At 28.0% G+C, this 19,282-nt stretch overlaps 1 protein-coding gene across 1 annotated transcript; it reads right to left on the bottom strand.

The window, feature by feature from the left end:
- Positions 1–1,133: 1,133 nt before the first annotated feature.
- On the bottom strand, positions 1,134–2,911 carry LOC136079039 (uncharacterized). The gene is made up of 3 exons (XM_065794790.1): positions 2,476–2,911; positions 1,820–2,079; positions 1,134–1,472 (listed from the first exon to the last, which is right to left on the bottom strand). Exons 2-3 carry the CDS (start codon positions 2,011–2,013, stop codon positions 1,202–1,204), a joined length of 465 nt encoding a protein of 154 aa, XP_065650862.1. The 5' UTR covers positions 2,014–2,079; positions 2,476–2,911; the 3' UTR covers positions 1,134–1,201.
- Between the last annotated feature and the right edge of the window lie 16,371 nt (positions 2,912–19,282).

The following is a 19,282-nucleotide window of genomic DNA, read 5'->3' as shown; positions in this document are numbered from 1 at the left end:
TGACAACTGTTAGCGGCACAACTAAACACTTCAACATTACGCATGTGGCAGCTTTATTGTCACTCATCCAGGACAACCTATCACAGACCAAAAGATTGGTTATCTTTTGAGCACTGCTTATTTTGAAGCAGCTACAGTTGGAAATGCTTTTAATGGATTTAAAGAATGTAAGATCGAGCCTTTCAAACCACTTGTGTTTGGCAAACATGACTATGCTCCTGCAAAAATAATTGATAATGATATTGTAGCCAATGAAATTGAGAACATTAATGCTAATCTTCAAACCCAAGTAGTCAAAAATCATCATATAAACCATCCAAAAGAACTTATAGCAAATGCTAATTCCAATGCACTAAAGAAGTTGGTCTGTGTTAATGATTTTAAACCAACTATTGATTTCTACTTAACACTTCAACATTACGTCACAACTAAACACTTTAACATTACGTTACATTGCATTACGCTTAGTTTGATAGTTTGAAAGATGTGAAAACACAGTTATCATTTGTTAAACCATGTCACATAATCAAAAGATAAAATATGTTTAACTATTTTCCGTGTTGTCATTTTGCCGCAAGGTAAAAGACATTTTGCCCCAGTACTGGGGCAAGATGACGATTTGTTAAGGTTGTAAAAAAAGAAAGTTTTTCTTTTATATTTTTTTATTTGAGTAAGTAAATGTTAATATATTTAATATCACAAAGGACTATTCTAACATATTCATGTAAAATCAATTCTACTATTCTTAAAAAAAAATTGTTAAATAGTCATCTTGCCCCGATCTTGCCTACAGATAAAATTGTATATTATCTAACATATGCATTGCAGATTATTTAAGTTAATATATTAAGTTAAATTGTTAGACATGGTTTATTTACTGATAACTATCAACTAATTATCCGCATAGAATTAACTAATAATGATAATTTAATTAACGAATAAGCCGTATCACGAGCTACCCACAGCTACTGTTAATTAGTAATAATTTCCTGAAAAGTATATTAAACTGTTATAGTTTTATATAAAATTATTTTAGAAAAAATTGTATATAATTAAATAAAAAATTAAATATAACAACTTTTCTCCAAGAATACTTGGTATAAGAACAAAGTTAAATATTTACACTTTGATAAGAAAAAACTAAAAAATGCTTTTTAAATGTTAGTACTCCATTTTATGTGATCATTGAGTATTTTAAAGATTAGCTTTGAAAGTTCCAATTCAGTGCAAGTTGCTGTAGAGATGCATAACAATCTTTTTCAACTTCAATATTTTCTTGAATATCAGCTAATTTCCATGCAAGATCAGATTTTGTACCTAGATAGTTTTCAAATGCTTCAATGTCATTTTTGTTAAGATGTTTCTTGAGTATTAGGTGAATGTGATTACCACGTCTATACCCTATATTTTGTAAATTTTGGTACCATTCCTCTATTTTGTTTTGTAACAAGTATTTTTCTGATAACTGCGTTCTAAAAATAAATTAGTTTAAAATAAGCAACTTTTTTTAACAAAAAAATTTAAATGATCCTCGTAGAATTTACTAGTTTTTCGGATTACTTAACATAATTGATATTTACTTAGGCGAGGTTGAACTAATAATAATTTATAATAAACTATAAAACACTATTAATAATTATAAAAGTTTTTTCTCCTATCAAAATCACGAGGAAATAAATTTTAAATTAAATGGACAAAATTTTATAAATGAAAAGGAAAAAATTTGATTAATAATTTTTTTTTTTTAAATCTTAAAGACCATCTATTTGATTTTTTACAGTGCAAAATTAAACTTAAAATAAAAACAAAATCTCTTTACCTTTTTGAAATTTCTGTCTTCCTCGAGGTCATGAAGTTCAATTTCAAACGATTTACTCTTTGTGTGTGAGATATCACGTTATACAAAAAGTCGTTGATCAATTTTAAAAATTCTTCAACTTTTAACACTTCATGTTTATTAAGAATATTGATAACACTACTTCCTATTGCCTCATTTCTGCTAATTTCAAGCATCGTTTCAAATTCTTGTTGTTTGAGATTAAGAATGTTATCGCGTTGGTTTTCAATTAATTTCTTCACCTTTAAGCAACAAATTATGATCAATTAATAACAAATATATGTATATATATACATTAATACGCATCAACAACAACTATAACATAAATTATTATTACTTTTATATATATATACATATATATATATATATATATATATATATATATATATATATATATATATATATATATATATATATATATATATATATATATATATATATACATACATATATATATATATATATATATATATATATATATATATATATATATATATATACATATACACATAGACATTAAATTATTTTAATTAATAACAACAACAATATATATGTATACATAGATACGGATGTTTAACTAATAACAACAACAATATGTATGCATAAATACGGATGATTAGTTGTAAATAAAACATTACTTTTTCAACTGCGAGTTCGAAAGAGTCGTTTTCAATTTTATTCTTTCCCTATAATAAAGTTTTTAAATAAAATATTTTATAAATACTTAAATAATATAAAAATGGGATTTGTTGATATAGACGTGTAGACATGGCCATATCCAGGCTGTTTAACTGTTTTGTCTAGGATGTAAGATTTCGACTATTTTCACTCGTGAGACTTGGTTATGTTTAGCATAATTTAAATTTTAGGACTTATATTCTTTACGCAAAAATTAATTAAATTAGTACTATAATTTATAAATCTTTAATAAAATATCAAAAGTAATGTCACTGTGATAAAATGTGTCCAAGGATATGCGAGCAACCATTTTTAGTTCGCAAAATTTGTAAGCTCAACTCTTTTAGAAATAAAACAATTAAAAAATTGAAAAAAACCTAATAAAACTAAATTTAAAGAAAAGTTGAGCAAATATTTTAAATAAAAAGTACGTTTTAGTACTTTTAACTTGAAAAAAATAAAAATGGTATTTTATAATATTTAAAGTTAACTTAGCAAGAGTATGTTTTGAAAATTCTTAAGTTAAGTTTAAATATTATAGAACTAGTTATAAGGAATATTTAAACCAAATTTTTCAATTTTTCTAAAACTTTTCCTTGTAATTTGCGCTAAAGACAATACAAATACTTAAAGTTGACGTTGATTGAATTTAGAAGCGAATCAAACCCCGTGTTTAAAGCTTAATTCAAATCGCTTACAATCTTATTATCACTGCAATTAATATAACAATCTATTATTACTATTATAAATTATTACTATTATAAATTATTACTGTTATAAATTATTACTATTATAAATTATTACTATTATAAATTATAAATTATTACTATTATAAATTATAAATTATTACTATTATAAATTATTACTATTATGAATTATTACTATTATAAATTATTACTATTTTTACTATAATTACTTGAATTTTTTAATTTAAAACAACCCTTCACTATATAATAAAATAGTGCAAAAAGTCTAATTCGAAATAATATAATCGAGACTATAAAAGTTTTAACCATTATAAGTATAGCAAATTCAAATATATAATGTAAAATTTTACCATTTCGAATTCGGAAAATAAAGTATCTTTTCTAGCGATATTATGAGTATAGTCTGTGAATTTATTATCTTTAACTTTCATTAGATTGGGCAAAGATGTACTTAAGTTTTCTACTTCACACAGTCTGGATTTAATAACTTCAAAGGATTGACTCTTAGATAAAGGATGAATTGGCTTGATTGTTATAGCTTCTAACGCGGTCTAATTTGAAGCCCAAAAAAATTATAAGTAATATTTATCTAAAAAATATATTTTCAAATTTAAAACGAGTGGCAGTTTCATGAAAATGCTGGAAATTATTTGAACTTTCCATTTAATACTATGTTAAAATTTTATTTTATTTTTTTGAGAAATGTTTGATATGCTTGTTTTACTAAAGCAACTTTGAGTCCAGTTTCCGAATGATATATCAGGTAAATCCTGGTTCGAAATATCAACTTTTTTGCAATTGACTGCAGCTAAAATATCAGTTGGAGGTATAGGATTAAGTTTTTCCAAAATCGATGACAAATTGCCACTTTCTAAATTATTTACTATTTCATGATTTTCAAAATCATTGAGTTCAGAAGGTATATTACTCCAAGTAGAGAAATCTTTACTTTCGTTTATTGAGCTACATTTTAAATACAATTTAAATACAATTATTTACCTAATTATACGCATTATTTAATACAATTTGTTATTCAAATTTCATTTAAGCATTTTCATTTATTAAATTAACAAAAATCAATTTCATTTATTGAAATAACAAAAAAACATTTTCTTAATTCAATTAATGAAAATAAAACTTGGCAAACTCAAGAAAATTATATAATAATGCTAATCTCATATGTATTTATTCTAAAAAAAATCTTATTATAATTGTTATAAGTTCACTTACTTTGGTTCTTTTGTTTCTGTTGATCTCACACAGCAACAGAGGTTTCTTGAAAAAGAAATGAATTTCTTTTTGGTGTAAATCATTTTTTCAAAAAAAGAAATTTATTTTTGAAAAAAATGCGTGTAGTAATCACTTGTTACAATTATAATTTGTGATTCTGATTTTTCAATAACTTACCAAGATATGAGTTAATTTGACGTAATACGAATTTGACGTCACATTTGACCCTGAAATATATTCTCTATGCAACGCCTTGTTTTGTGAGGGATTGTATTTTATTTTAACAAGTATGATTTGAAGAGACCAAATGATTATTCGAATAAAATTAAATAATCGTTGACATTGTTGCCAGTTATTAATATTTTATTTCGTTTTTTTTTTTTTTTAATGAGATTTTTCCATTCTTTTATTACTTAAAATATTTTTGATAACATAAATATTTTTATATTAACATTAATATATTTTATATATAAATCAAGAAAATAACGTAAAAGTTTAAATCAATCCTTCCTTTCTTTACAAAAAATAAACTATTTTGTAAGTAAAAAAATTATATATACTTTTATTATTTACTTAATTTTATTGATTAACCCAAAAAGATTAAAGCAATTTGTTTCAACAAGTGTTTGATATTTTATATTGCTGTTCTTATTCTTAAAGTTTGTATAAGTATTATGTTACCGTTTGTAATAAATATGTATTTAACTTGTTATTTTTTGAGATATGCGATCAAAAAGTCATCTAACAATAATGCTAGGTATATCTTCAATAAAAATATCAAAATTAGAAGACATTGTATTACCGTAAAATTCGAGACTTTTTAGATTCTCAAAACTGACGCATTATTGGTTTCCGTAGCTTTGTATTATCCTTTATAAGTATTCATACCCAAACGTGGTTTCGTACATAATATCGCGAAGTCGTATTTATTTTTATATACATTCAATCATTCACACATATTATTTACGAATTTATTTATATGGCTTATATATATGACCTATAGCTCTTTATTTATATATACTTTTTTTTCTGAACTATAATTGTCTAGGAGAGGGTTTTTATTATAGTTTGCCGAGTACGTGTAATTTTCAAATGTCTAGATGTTTAATACGTTACACAAAAATGGGGAGAGAAAAGATTATTATTATTAATTTTATTAGATTTCTATTATTGATTTTTATTTAATAATTAAATTTAAAATATTTTTTATCAATTATTCTTAAAAACAGTTAAAGATTACGTGACATAATTTATGGACGACCCCCCTAATAATATTTATTTCAAGTTCATGCAAACTTTCTCAAATTGATATTTGTAACTTTTATATCTTTCCTGATTATTTTGCTTCTGTTTTATCTTTGATGAATTTTTAAATCCTTTGCTTATACAAGAGTGATTTTATACTATTTGGATATTTTTTTCTATTAAATGATACAATAGATATCGGTGTATGATCAAGTATACTCTGTATACATTATCTTAGTATTCTTATACGTATATGGTATATAAATACCGTTACACTCGGATATGAGTAAAATATTTTATAAAATTTTTTGTATATTTTATCTACACTATGCATATGTTTCTAGTGATGCAAAGATATATATATCGCTTTATATTAGCATGTTAAAATTTTTTTAATTTTGTTTAATACAGTATTATTTTCAAAAGTTGATTAAAGTGACCAATATATTGTAAAATAGTCAAATATATCTGAGACCTTTTTTAGTTACTTTGTTTATATTATTCATCACGACAACTTTGTGAAAGTTGTTATTTCTTTTATTGTTATTGTTACTAAATATTGTAAAACGACAAACAAATGTAAAAAACAACAAAAAAAGAATTTAAGATACTTATTATTAGTGATGTCACGAATGTTCAGCGACTCAATAAAAAAAGTTTTCGTTTAATCGTCTTTCCCATTAAATTTAAACCAGGCTTTAAGTTCAGGTTGTCGTGAAAATAACATTTTTAATAAGTTTAGAGTTTTCTATACTAATTCAATCTATAGTATTTTCTTAAATTGCCTCAGAAGTGCAAGATATACCTGAGCTGGTTATTTTTGAACTTTTCTGAATGGTTTGAAGAGTATGAAATTTATAGACATAACTGTAGTTAAAATATTTGGTGTATCAGTCAACAAATAATGCATGCTTTGACAAAAGCTATTTATAAATAGCTTTTGTCAAAGCATGCATTATTTGTTATTTATATGTTATTTATGCATTTGTCAAATTATGCATTATTTGTTGTTTATATGTTATTTTGACCTACTTCGTTTATTTTTATAAATATAAACGAAGCAGGTCGGAGCCCTCAATATAATTAAGTGTTACCGAACATTTGGCCAAATATTCGTGGCATCTCTACTTATTATACTTTATTGTAACTTTCGAAAATTGTATTATTACATACTAGCCGTATCGCAAAAGGTTTAAGTTGATGTACTTTTGTCATTAGAAACTGTCAGGGGTCATTTTAAATTACTTCACGCTCATGGAGGAGGAGGGGGAGGGGAAAGTTGGTAGTTTTGTGACGACTCGGATTTGTTACTAAAGAGTTACAATGTTTTGACAAGAAAGAGGGGGAGTGGTCAAACACGGTCAAAAAATTGCTTAATAGTTATTGTTTTAAAGGAAGTAATATGCTGCATACAGCTATTTTAAATCAAAAAAAAAAGGCTGGCAACTATTCAGTGACTTAATTTTTTTTATTCTTACTCTCGAGACAACTTTAAATTGCTTTGATGTTTGTGACTTGAAATGAAATTTCATCTGTTGATGAATTTTTCATCTGTTTATCATTTTCTTGCATTCCACCCTAAATTTAACAGCCGTGGCGCAGTGGTTAGAGCACTTGCTTTAAAAGAAAGAGACCCATGGGTTTTTTTGTTTTTTTTAAACATTTTTTAACGATCTAATTAAAATCTTTTAAAGGAAGTAATATGCTGCATACAGCTATTTTAAATCAAAAAAAAAAGGCTGGCAACTATTCAGTGACTTAATTTTTTTTATTCTTACTCTCGAGACAACTTTAAATTGCTTTGATGTTTGTGACTTGAAATGAAATTTCATCTGTTGATGAATTTTTCATCTGTTTATCATTTTCTTGCATTCCACCCTAAATTTAACAGCCGTGGCGCAGTGGTTAGAGCACTTGCTTTAAAAGAAAGAGACCCATGGGTTTTTTTGTTTTTTTTAAACATTTTTTAACGATCTAATCAGAGCATCACGAAATGGCATATAACCAGGAAGTTCACACGTTCTTCCTTGATAGTTCCATGATGCATATATATGGCCAGAACCGGCTTTTGAACCATGGGCCTCTGTTTGGGCCTGAGTTCTGACAATGGGCCTGAGTTATGAGGCAAGAACTCTAGGAACTGCACCACGCCTGCGTTAAAGTAAAAAAAAAAATAGGGATTCAACGCGATCTTTAAGGGTATTTTGCGTTATCGGTAAGGAAGGGAAGCATAATTGAAATCTTTTTTTTTTTTTTTTTTTCTGTTCATTTAACAATATTTTCTGGTAAAAATGTTGTTGGTACATAATATATGAAGAACACGGAAACTCGAAGAGGATCGTAAGATCCTGTCACCGAGAACCGTTTAACAATACAAAAATCATAAACCATAAAACAATACAAATATCATTAAATTATTTCAAGAAAATATAAAATTAAAAGTAAATACCGTTTAAGGAAACTTTCATACAAATAAAATAAGGTACCTCAATTATAAAACACCGTTTAACAAAACAATAAAAAATAAAATCAAATATTTTAAATTACATTTAGATAACACTTATAAAAGAGAAACGAGATCAGAAGAACTCGAAAATATTTTCTATTGAGAAAATAACTTTTATCAGTTTGTTTTTGAAAGTAGAAAAATTCCAACTTTGGGAAAAATCAAAATTTTTTAAAACTATTTGGTTCCAGGAATAAGCTCCACGATAAGATATAAAAGACCTTCCAAAATTTGTATGCGAATAATGTTGATAAATAAAATTGTCATTTCTTATATCATATTTGTTTATGGGCTTTGTTGCATATACATTTTGAAAAGGTATAGGAGCTAAGTTTATCTTACATTTAAATATAAAGCAAAGAATGTTAAAAACATTTAGTTGGTATATATTAAGAATACTCATTTTGAATAAAAGTGGTTTTGCATAAGTAAAAAGATCTTTAAAGTATAATAATCGTGCTAGATGATTCTGTTGCCGATAAAGAGGATTTAACTAATATTTAGCTAATGCAGTATTGGAAAAAAAAGCTGGGCTATGCAATTAAACTCGATTGATGGTAATTGGAATACACATATGTCTTTGCCTGTAAGAGACTACATTTCTCCTCAGGTACAGTTAGCTCCATTATGATTTTTTAGGTTCAATAATATTTGTTTTGAAACTTTTGATAAATTAATGTTTACCTCTTACCTTGTTTTACATATGTTCAACTGTATATCACATAATTATGAACAAGATTGTTTATTAAATAGATTTTTAAAGTTGGAAAACATTAATTACCAGGTATGTCATTAAAAAATTTTATACAACCAATAATGTGTTTTACTTTTGATTGTTGTACAGTTAATTCTCGGTACGTCAAACACCGGTCAACTAGTTTTTTTTGTTTTCTTGAACTGATTCATTGGGTACCTTGAAATCATCTAATCGATTACTATTAAATCTCGGATACCTTTGTTAATTCAAACCATATTTTCGCCCCTTTTCAGCAAACTTCTTCGGATAACTCCAGTTTTTTAAATAGGAATTAAAGAAACTAAAAAACCCGCTTAAACTTTATTTGAAAAAGTTACTCCCGATAATACAATAATAGCAATAAACAATAATTAATAGCCTAATATTTTCTTTGTCTGAAACACTAGATTCAATGTTGCAAAAAAAATTTACATTGAAAATATGGCATCTGAGCTAATTACAAACTGTGCAAACATTTTATTACAAATACAACTGTGCAAGCATTTTATTACAAATACAACTGTGCAAACATTTTATTACAAATACAACTGTGCAAACATTTTGTAATGCTATTGCTGATAACTCAAATATAAAATAAAAAATCTCTTAGAAAATATAGTGAAGTTATACTTGAGAGTAAAATCCCTTTTAATCGTTACAAATATTGCTCGAAAACAAAAAGCTATGCCAAAAAAAACAAAATTAACAGAAGAACTTTGATCAAATATAAAAATAGAGTTTACAATAAAGCACTAGTGAGCAGAGGTAGATATAGGATTATGGGTGAACATCTCTGGCGCAGTGTTAACCTATTTGTAAGTAAAAATATTTTTGCTTAAAACTTCCTTTTGTATTCTCTGTAACAAGGTGCAATAGAAAATTGCGTATGCGATGTTTTGGATTGATAGCCAAATTGAATCATATTTGGATTATCATTTTGTCTTCCAAAATAATAATCCACATATGATTTGATTCACAAAATCAAAAAAGTTCACAACTTTTACGACAAATTTGCAAGAACAGTACGAACATTGAAAACAATGTACTAATTGATGGAAACTGCTCAATCTTTTGTGTATTCATAATGGATAGACATGGACCAGTTCATGAAATACTTACGCAAAACGATGACGGATGGAAGAATGCGGACTAAAACAACTTGTTAAAATGCTGCAAAACTACATTAAAGAAATCTTTTGAACGAAGCTTTTATCACAAGCAATGAGCGAATGAAATGAGAGAAAAAGAACGCAAACATACTGTAATGGTTATAGGAACTCTGCAGCAAATTATCAATCGAGAGGATTTAGGAAATGTAGTAAAAAAACATCACACATTAATCTGTAAAAATGTCAATGCAACTATAAATGGTAACGTTAAGAACAAAAAGAAACCATAGGAACAATGTTCAATGCAAGTACAATTATTGACGATAAAGGAAGCGATGAACTACAACCTGTTCACATAATACTCAGTGCTGCTGATTATCAACAAATAAAAAATACGGAACCGGTTATTATTGGCGAAAAAACAGATAAAGAACCAGGAGCGGATCAGACACAAACAGTGAATCAACGTTACACCAGGTGAAAAACAGCTCTAAACCAACGAAGGATATTATGAAACTATGATACCTCGGGTAAAGGATTGACGACAGGGATCAGGCTATTAAACGGTTAAAAACTATAAAGACCTAAAGAAAATGGAATTGTTAGAGTTAGGGTTTAATAGAGGAATTTTTTGCTTCAGTTCAAGTCCATACGCTTTTGATGCTATCATTCAAAAACATATACCAAAATATATAGATATCTATCCGCATTAAGACGACGCGTGCCCACTGGGAATATTATATTTCACATCAATTAAACATATTTTACATTAATTAAAACAATAGTTATTTCTATATCATGGTCAGACACGCTTGAATTTTCTCATAACATTACAAGAGAAGTTTATAAAGCAATTTAGCAATACTGTGCTAAATACAAAATTAGGAAAACAGAGATTTTTTTGTGCTGCTTAGCGGAAACCGATCCAGAACTTTTTTTCCTCCAGTGCGACCCAGGCTATATCTATTGATGAAAACATATACTTATATGAGAATTAGTTTAAAAAGATATGGAACTGTTTACAATATTTTGTCTTTAAATCAATCTAACTTATTTGAGAATGAAATTTATAATCATTTTTCATAACATTTGTACACTTTTTACCATCAATTGTAGCTTAATAACTATAGATCAAATGAGTATTTTTTAGTTATGTTAGGACCAGGTTGTATTGACGTAAGGACCATGTTATATTGACGTCGGGGCAACGTTGTTTATTAAAATTATATTTATACATGATGATATACACTTTCATTAATAAAAACTGTTACCAACATGTATTCTGTTTAAAAACTAAAACTTAGAACAGAAACTATAATTATTCGAAAAAAGCAAAATGTTTAAAAACTATTAAAATTAGTAAAGTGTACGTTAATGCTGCTTTTTAAAAAAAAAGTGGTTGTTTAGTTTTTTTTTTAAATAATGATAATTTTGGCGTATTTCTAATGTTCAAAGGTAAAAAATTTTGTTCCGACAAAGTAAGAAGAGTTTTTTGTCATTTTGAGTTTTACTTTCGGAAATCGTTTTACTTTCGGAAATCGTTTTACTTTCGGAAATCGTTTTACTTTCGGAAATCGTTTTACTTTCGGAAATCGTTTTACTTTCGGAAATCGTTTTACTTTCGGAAATCGTTTTACTTTCGGAAATCGTTTTACTTTCGGAAATCGTTTTACTTTCAAAAATCTCAACAATATTTCTTGTCTGATATATTTTTATGTTTAATTGTTTTGAAGTGATTAGTAGAATTTTCATAAAGTTCGTTATTTAAACACTTTTTTACAAATAAGCATGAGCCTCTTTTGATGATTTTCTCAATTCCCTTAAGGTTGTGAGGGCTACCAATTATACCTTTTGCTCTCCTGTCAAATTAAATTAGTTTGGCTTTGTGTGTTGCTGTAAAATTAAGATTGATGTTGGAATTGTATTTTAATATTGGAACTATCATTTATTGATAAATCTGGAGAGCTGCCTTTGCAGGAAGGAAGATCTTGAATTTACTCAGCAATTTTAAACGACCGCACGCTTTTCTATAACTATCCTTAAAATTATTTTTTAAAGAAAGCGTTGGATCCAATTTATATACTAGGTATTTATATGACTTCACAAAGTTAGTTATTTCTTGTTTGCAACTTCAACAAATTACATTCTTGTTACATTTTTTTGCGGATTTAAATATCATTGCTTCCATTTTTTCCACATTCAAATCATTTATTAATTTGTTAAAGTACTTTGCTATACTGCCTAATTCCGATATTAGACACTCTTGAATAGTATTGAGATGATTATGACTATAGTATACGACGGCATTGTCTGCATATAATATAGTTTTTGCTAACGTAAGACATTCGGGCCATTTATAAATAAAACAAATAATAGGAGTCCCAAGAGTGGTCCTCTTTAAAATACTTATTATCAACAAAAACCTTTTGACTTCTTTTGAAAAGATTGCTGGCAAACCATTCATACTTGGTATCTGATATTCCATATGATCTCATTTTATTAAGAAGAAGATCATGGCTTATAGTGTCGAAAGCCTTCGTTAAATCAACAAATACACTGCCTACAAGATTTCCTATGTCAATATTTTTCTCTATATCGTCAGTTAGTACTGTAACTGCAGAATGTGTCAATATTAATTTGCGATATCCAAACTGAGAACTAGCCAACATAGCATTACTTTCAAGGTATTCTTGTAGCTGTTAATGGACAGCTTTTGCTATAGTTTTGAATAAAATTGGTAAGATTGATGTAGTACTATAATTTTTTTCTTTATCAACTGACCCAGATTTATGAATTGGCATTATTTTTGAACTTTCCCACGATTTCGGTACTGTTACTGCTTTAAGTGAAAGACTGACTAAGTGTGTAACTTGTTTAGAGATTGCTGTTGTAGAGTCTTTAAGTAAACGTAAACGAAGACCGTCAGTACCCATTGCTCTAATCTTTTTAAGTAATTTTAAAAAGCGTATTACAAAGATGTATAAAACGTAGAAAAAATCAAAGGTTTTGGTCGTCCTTTATTGAAGATCACGAGGAGGTTTCGAAATAACGAAAAAATTTTTTGTTTAGTTTCTTTAACGACTCTCGAGTAAGACTTAAAAAAGTTGCAGAAACTTTTATTTTTATTTGGAAACGGCGTCAGACTGATATTGCTTTTTGCAGAATATAATTTCTTTATGTATTTGCAGAATTTATCAGTTTAAGGTTATTTTCATCTATTATATTTTTTTGGTATTTAGATTGTGCGAGTATAATTACATTGTTACAGCGATTCCGTAATTGTTTGTATTTCAACCAATCTTTTTGATTTTTAGTTTTACGGGCTATCTTAAGAAAAAATCTCTCTCTCCTAACAGTTTTTTAATGTTTGCGTTCAACCATGGGCATTTTCGACCTCGAGTTTTTTTAAGCATGGGGCGTGCCTATCAAATACATGAATTTTTATTTTTAAAAATTTTGAGCTGAACCTGCTCTAATTATAACTTATAATAGTCTCCAGTCTCGTCACTTTTTTTCACAAGAAAATTAGAACGAAAGTGTATGCAAGTATCTAACTTAAGTAAACTATAAATTATGTAATATTAAACATATATCAAGTTTTACTGTTTTACTTTCTCTTGAAAACTGCATTGCGGCAACATCTCCTTAATTTTTATTTATAGCATTTATTTCCGTTTTATTACCTCTTCTTTTTTAAATAGTTTTAAAATTTAGGCGAGATAACACGTCTGCGTGGCCCAGTGGTTAGCTCACAGAGTTACAATAACAGAGTACTGTGGTTCGAATCCTATTGGGACTTTTTTGTATTTTTTTTTTGTTTTGAAAAATACAAAATATATACTATAAATATATACGCCCAGATTAAAAAATTAAAATTGTTTTGTATTAAGAGGTGGATTTGGCATACCTAGTTCCTCGTGACAAGTTTTCTTGGCCTCTTTCGCTTTGTAAATGAATGTTTGAAATTTTATTTTCTAATATTTTGAATTTCGAAAAACACCGCAAGAAACGGAGCGCATTTGCCATCTATGTTCAAGATGCTTATGTTAAGTGTTTACATAATCAATAAGGTAACTCTCCAGGATCTTTCCATATACCGCCTTCAAACTCAACTTATGCTAAACACTTTTACACTTACAGACGTTTGTACGTAGTACATTAGTCAGTTAGTGCAATTATTTAGAATGACTTTTACTTTTACAAAAAAGATTTCTTTTAATTTTACTAAAAATTTGAAGTTAATAAAGAATAAGTATAGAAATGATCCGTGTGGAATAGATAAATATAGAAATGGTCGGTTTGGTAAAGACCAGTATTTTACGGGTTCGGACAGCTAGGATACATATTGATAGATGAACGTTTAACTCACTGTCTAAAACTCAAGATATCAAAACAATAGAAAACATTCGCGTCACACGGAAATACTTTTGTATTATACTTTTTTATATAAGATATTGTGATTAATATGTTTTATTATTTTGTTATTAAATATTCTATATATTCAATTACCATTAAAGTCCTTAAGAAATTAGCCAAATCTAATTGCAGAGAGGGATTGGCAGCAATCTCTAGTTCAATTTGTAAAAGATATATGATGTAAACTACAAACCTAGAATATTCGTTTTACTTTACAATATTCATTTTACTATATCACATATTGAATTTTTACAGAAACTTTGTTTTTAATGTCAAAATTTTTTTTACAAAATAAGTTATTATTGCATTGCCATTAAAATATTTTCAAACACATGTGACATTCTTAACTACGTAAAATCCAATTATTTTTCCAAAAAGTTCGGTTAGGCATCGGTTTATTCTGTAAAATTATTTCAAAAAATAGCATTAAAAATGATAACCTACATAGAGAATTTCAGTAATTGGCGGTGCCTTTTATCTATAACAATGCGTTAATCAACGAATTGTTACAGTCCAAACGTTTAAATAAACATACGTTTATTTAAACGTCCTTAATTTGACTCGTTTTTACTCTACTTTTTATGCAAACAAAATAAAACTCAAAACATTTGTTCTTTTTTATTCTTTTTCATAAAAGGAACTTTTAGTTTAACAAAGATGTTGTTATATATTAGTTGGTTTAACATATTCACAAACATGATATTGAAAAAAAAAATTATGATTTGAAAAAATGTTTGAATATTCTTTTTAAACATTTAGATTTACAATGGAAATATTTTTTGAAAGATTCGAGTCTGTTTTTGTGTCATGTTTATTAATTGCTTAGATGTTAATCTACGGTTCTCTTTGGTATATTTTGTTCGGAATAACTATTTACTTATTTGTAAGCTTAAATTCAAAGGAAAGCATATCCCAAGAGGTTTTAAAAAAACGAAATAACACATTTGTTGACATTATTGGAGCAGGATTTTCTGGCATTTGTGCTGCAATTAAACTTAAAAAAGAAAACATAAAATTCATTATTTTGAAGCTGCTCCTGACCTTGGAGGTACATGGTTGCACAATGTGTACCCTGGATGTGCATGCGATGTTGTAGCGCATTTGTATTCTTTTTCCTTCTATCCTAACCCAAATTGGAAAACTCAATTTGCCAGTCAGTCTGAGATTTTACAATATTTGAAAAGCGTATGCGACTTTTATGATATTCGCCAATACATGAGATTTAATACAGCAGTACAAAAGTGTTACTTTGATAGTAAAACGCAGCAGTGCACAGTGGGCCAGAATGCACTTTTACTGGACAAAATTCATAACTAATTTAATATTAGAGCTATATTCACTAAAATTAGTATGAGTACTAATATGATGTCTGCGCTTTCTATGAAGGTAATGTTTTTTTATTTCGTTGCTATGGATACCTTTATTTTGCTTAGCAACAACCTACTTTTGTTATCTGCAGATATTTTATAAGTGCTATATTCACTAAATTTGGCATGAGTACCAATATGAGATCACACTTCTTACAAAAGTGATAATTTTTTTAAATTTAGCTGTTATGGATACTTATATTGCTTAGTTACCGGATACTTTCCTTAGTTACAAAGTGGTAAATTGATATTTGAATATCTTATCGGATTTTTGACCCACCTATATTGAATAAAAATTGAGTATTTAGGTAAATAATGTTTTAGGAATATTAAAAGCAAAAAATAGTGCAAGAAAACGTTATCAATTTTAAATTACATCAAAAAATTATAAAACAATAATATCGTTTGAAGATTGTTTAAGTAATTGTAAAACATCTGAAGGAAATGCTTTATGATTTGTTTGGATTGATGTTGATTTACGCAATGATGAAATAATTCCAGGATCACTGGAAACTAGGAGTCTATTGATAAGATCAGTATTTGTTGCTTTTCTGGATGTTTTTCGGCTGAAATTTTCGCGATAAGATTTAAAGTCTTTATTTCTAGCCTCTTGAGCTTCCTCTGACATAAGTCCGATGGGTAATGTAAGGCTTTTAATTATGTCATGTCCATGTATCAATACTTTGTGAACTGATTGAGCCATGTAATACCATGGATAAAGGGACACATATAGTCTAAAAGTGTCAAAACAATAATCCTTGAACTTTAAGCAGTCTATTTCATATCCTGAAGTTAGCGTTACAAAGATAATGTAAAATCTGAATATAAGGTTTTGGTCAATACCCAGAATTTCAGCTGTTTGTTCATATGCTGCAAAAGCACGCCTTGAGGTATTGCCATCATTACTTGTTCCAGAACCACCACTTTTAGGGAAATCAACAACAAGTCCCATTTTGTTCATAAAATCAGTCTGAATCTTTTGTTTAGCTACAGATGCTTTTTCATTGTGTTCTTTAGGTCTTGCTTGCCACTTTCTTGTTTCTTTTTTATATGCAATGTGCAATAACATCTCAAAAAATCGAATCCATGCATGAAGACTGGAAAGACCATATTTGAACTCTCTGTTAGTATAATCTATATTAAGGATATCAAGACTATTCATATTTTTTGGAGAGACACCACACACTGAACAGCATTGGTATGAGTTATTTTTTTCAGATAACATTGTTTGAACCTTCCCATCAATCATTTTAAGTTCAATAATACAATTCACTTCAATAGAAGATCCGCAAACCTCTAATAAAATCATACCCAAGCTTTCTATCTCACTTTTAATGTACTGATCTTCTTCAATCACAGATTCCTTGGATTCCATTTTGTATGCAAATCTTATGGGTCTACAATAGGCTGTGGAGGACGACTTTTGATTTCTCCAAATAGGCACCTTTTCGTTGCTGTTGTTAAATCCAGTCAAATCCAATGGGACAAGACAAGTAATAATTAATGATTCTTCACGCTTTAAATCTCTGTTAATGTCGGGTTCTGATAAAACTTGTTTATAAATGCTTTGGCCAGTAGCACCATCAAAACCAGCCTTACACGTTAGTGTCATTGTTTTTATTGCTTTGTCGTTCAATATCAAGTGCCTTAGCACAGGTTCCTGAACTGCACAGATTCTTTGCAAAGTATGAGTCATTAAATCTTTTAAAGGAACTGAAGCTGAATAGTCCTCCACTGTTATGTTTGCAGGATAACATTTCAATTTTGCATCTCTGACATCATTGTAAGCGGAGTAGATGTTATATTCTTTCTCCAAGGCTCCGCTTCTAATCAATTGATAGGAAGCTTTTGTCAGACTTGCATCAATTATTAAAGCCAGTGCTTCGTCTGCTGAATATTTAATTGCTTTATCTGTATTTGATATATTTAAAACATTCTTGGCAGCAATAACAACAGATTTATCTCTAAATTTTTTATTAGCAGCAAAAAATAATTCATTGGATGAATGAGATTCAATTAAACAAGATACACGCCGTTTTTTAGTTTTATTAGAACTATTATCAAATGCAACTGGTTTTCGACCACGTCTACTTGCAGTTGGTTCATTGTCTTTTTTTCTGACAATTAAATATTCATTAAGCCAGTTCACAAACTTCTTTTCAAAATTTTTCACTGTATAGTTTGCAGATTTCCACTTTTTTTTATACAAGTAAACAAATCGTTGAACAGCATGTCTAAAATCAACGTCTTTAAAATCAGCAAATTTTGGCTGAATAAATTTTAATATATCTTCAGTAATATTTTGGTACTACATGTGCCAAAAACACCTGTGTTAAGAGGTTTTGATTTGTTCAAAGGAGAAAGCTTTCATTCAGCGAAATGGAATAATGAATGCAACTTAGATGGAAAAATAGTTGCTGTTATAGGTACTGGAGCTTCTGCAGTTCAAATTGTTCCAAGCATTGCCGATTGGGTAAAAAACTTATATGTATTTCAAAGAACATCAACATGGAGTAGTTTGCCCTCATTTCTTAAGCAATCTCCGTTATACCCGAGAGGGGTGCAAACAGTTTTCAAAACATTTCCAACAATTTTTAAACTTTATAGATGGTTAACTTTCTTCAGGTATGAATTAAACTTTTATTTAATATTTCAAAATAAATCATTTTTAACAAAGCTAATTCAAAAGTCAATGACCAAAGCCATCCAAGATCAGCTACAAAATGAATCTTTAAAAAAGAAAATGGTTCCATCTTATGATATAGGATGTAAACGAATCACACCATCAAATAATTTCCTTTAAACTTTTAACAAAAAAAATGTACATTTAGTTACTGAACCAATAATAAGTTTAACAGAGGACGGTATTAAGACGGATGAAAACGAGTACAAAATTGATATACTAATTTATGCTACCGGATTTGATGTTGCAGCTTCGATTACAAGTTTGAATATAATAGGACCGGATGGAGTTACACTCAATGAAAAATGGGGCAATAAACCAAACGCATACTTGGGAATAATGTGTCCGGGTTTTCCAAATCTTTTTTATCTTCTCGGACCAAACACAGCATTAGGTATTGTAATACTTTTATGCAGCGGCTAAACATATATTTTATAAATTCAGTTTTCAAATAACTTTATCATTTGTCAGTAGTTTTTTTTTTGTGTTTTATTTTATTTTTAGGGTGGAGGTATATTATTTTTAGGATGGAGGGTGAGATGTAATTGTTGTTGCATTTTTTTTTTGTATCATCTAAAAAAATGGTATTTTTTGAAGAAAAATGTTTCCTTAAAAATGCCAACGGATTTATTTATTTTCAATGCTTTCAGAGCACAACAGTGTTGTTTTGGATGATTGAATGCCAGATGAATTTTGTTATGGATGCAATTCTTAAATGTACAGATAATGGGTTTAAGTCTCTTGAGGTAAAAATTCTTACCATGTTGT

This window comes from Hydra vulgaris, chromosome 04 (assembly GCF_038396675.1).
Source record: "Hydra vulgaris chromosome 04, alternate assembly HydraT2T_AEP".
NCBI lineage: Eukaryota > Metazoa > Cnidaria > Hydrozoa > Anthoathecata > Hydridae > Hydra > Hydra vulgaris.
The sequence above is the reverse complement of the archived record's forward strand: the minus strand, read 5'-3'. Positions and strand labels throughout refer to the sequence as shown.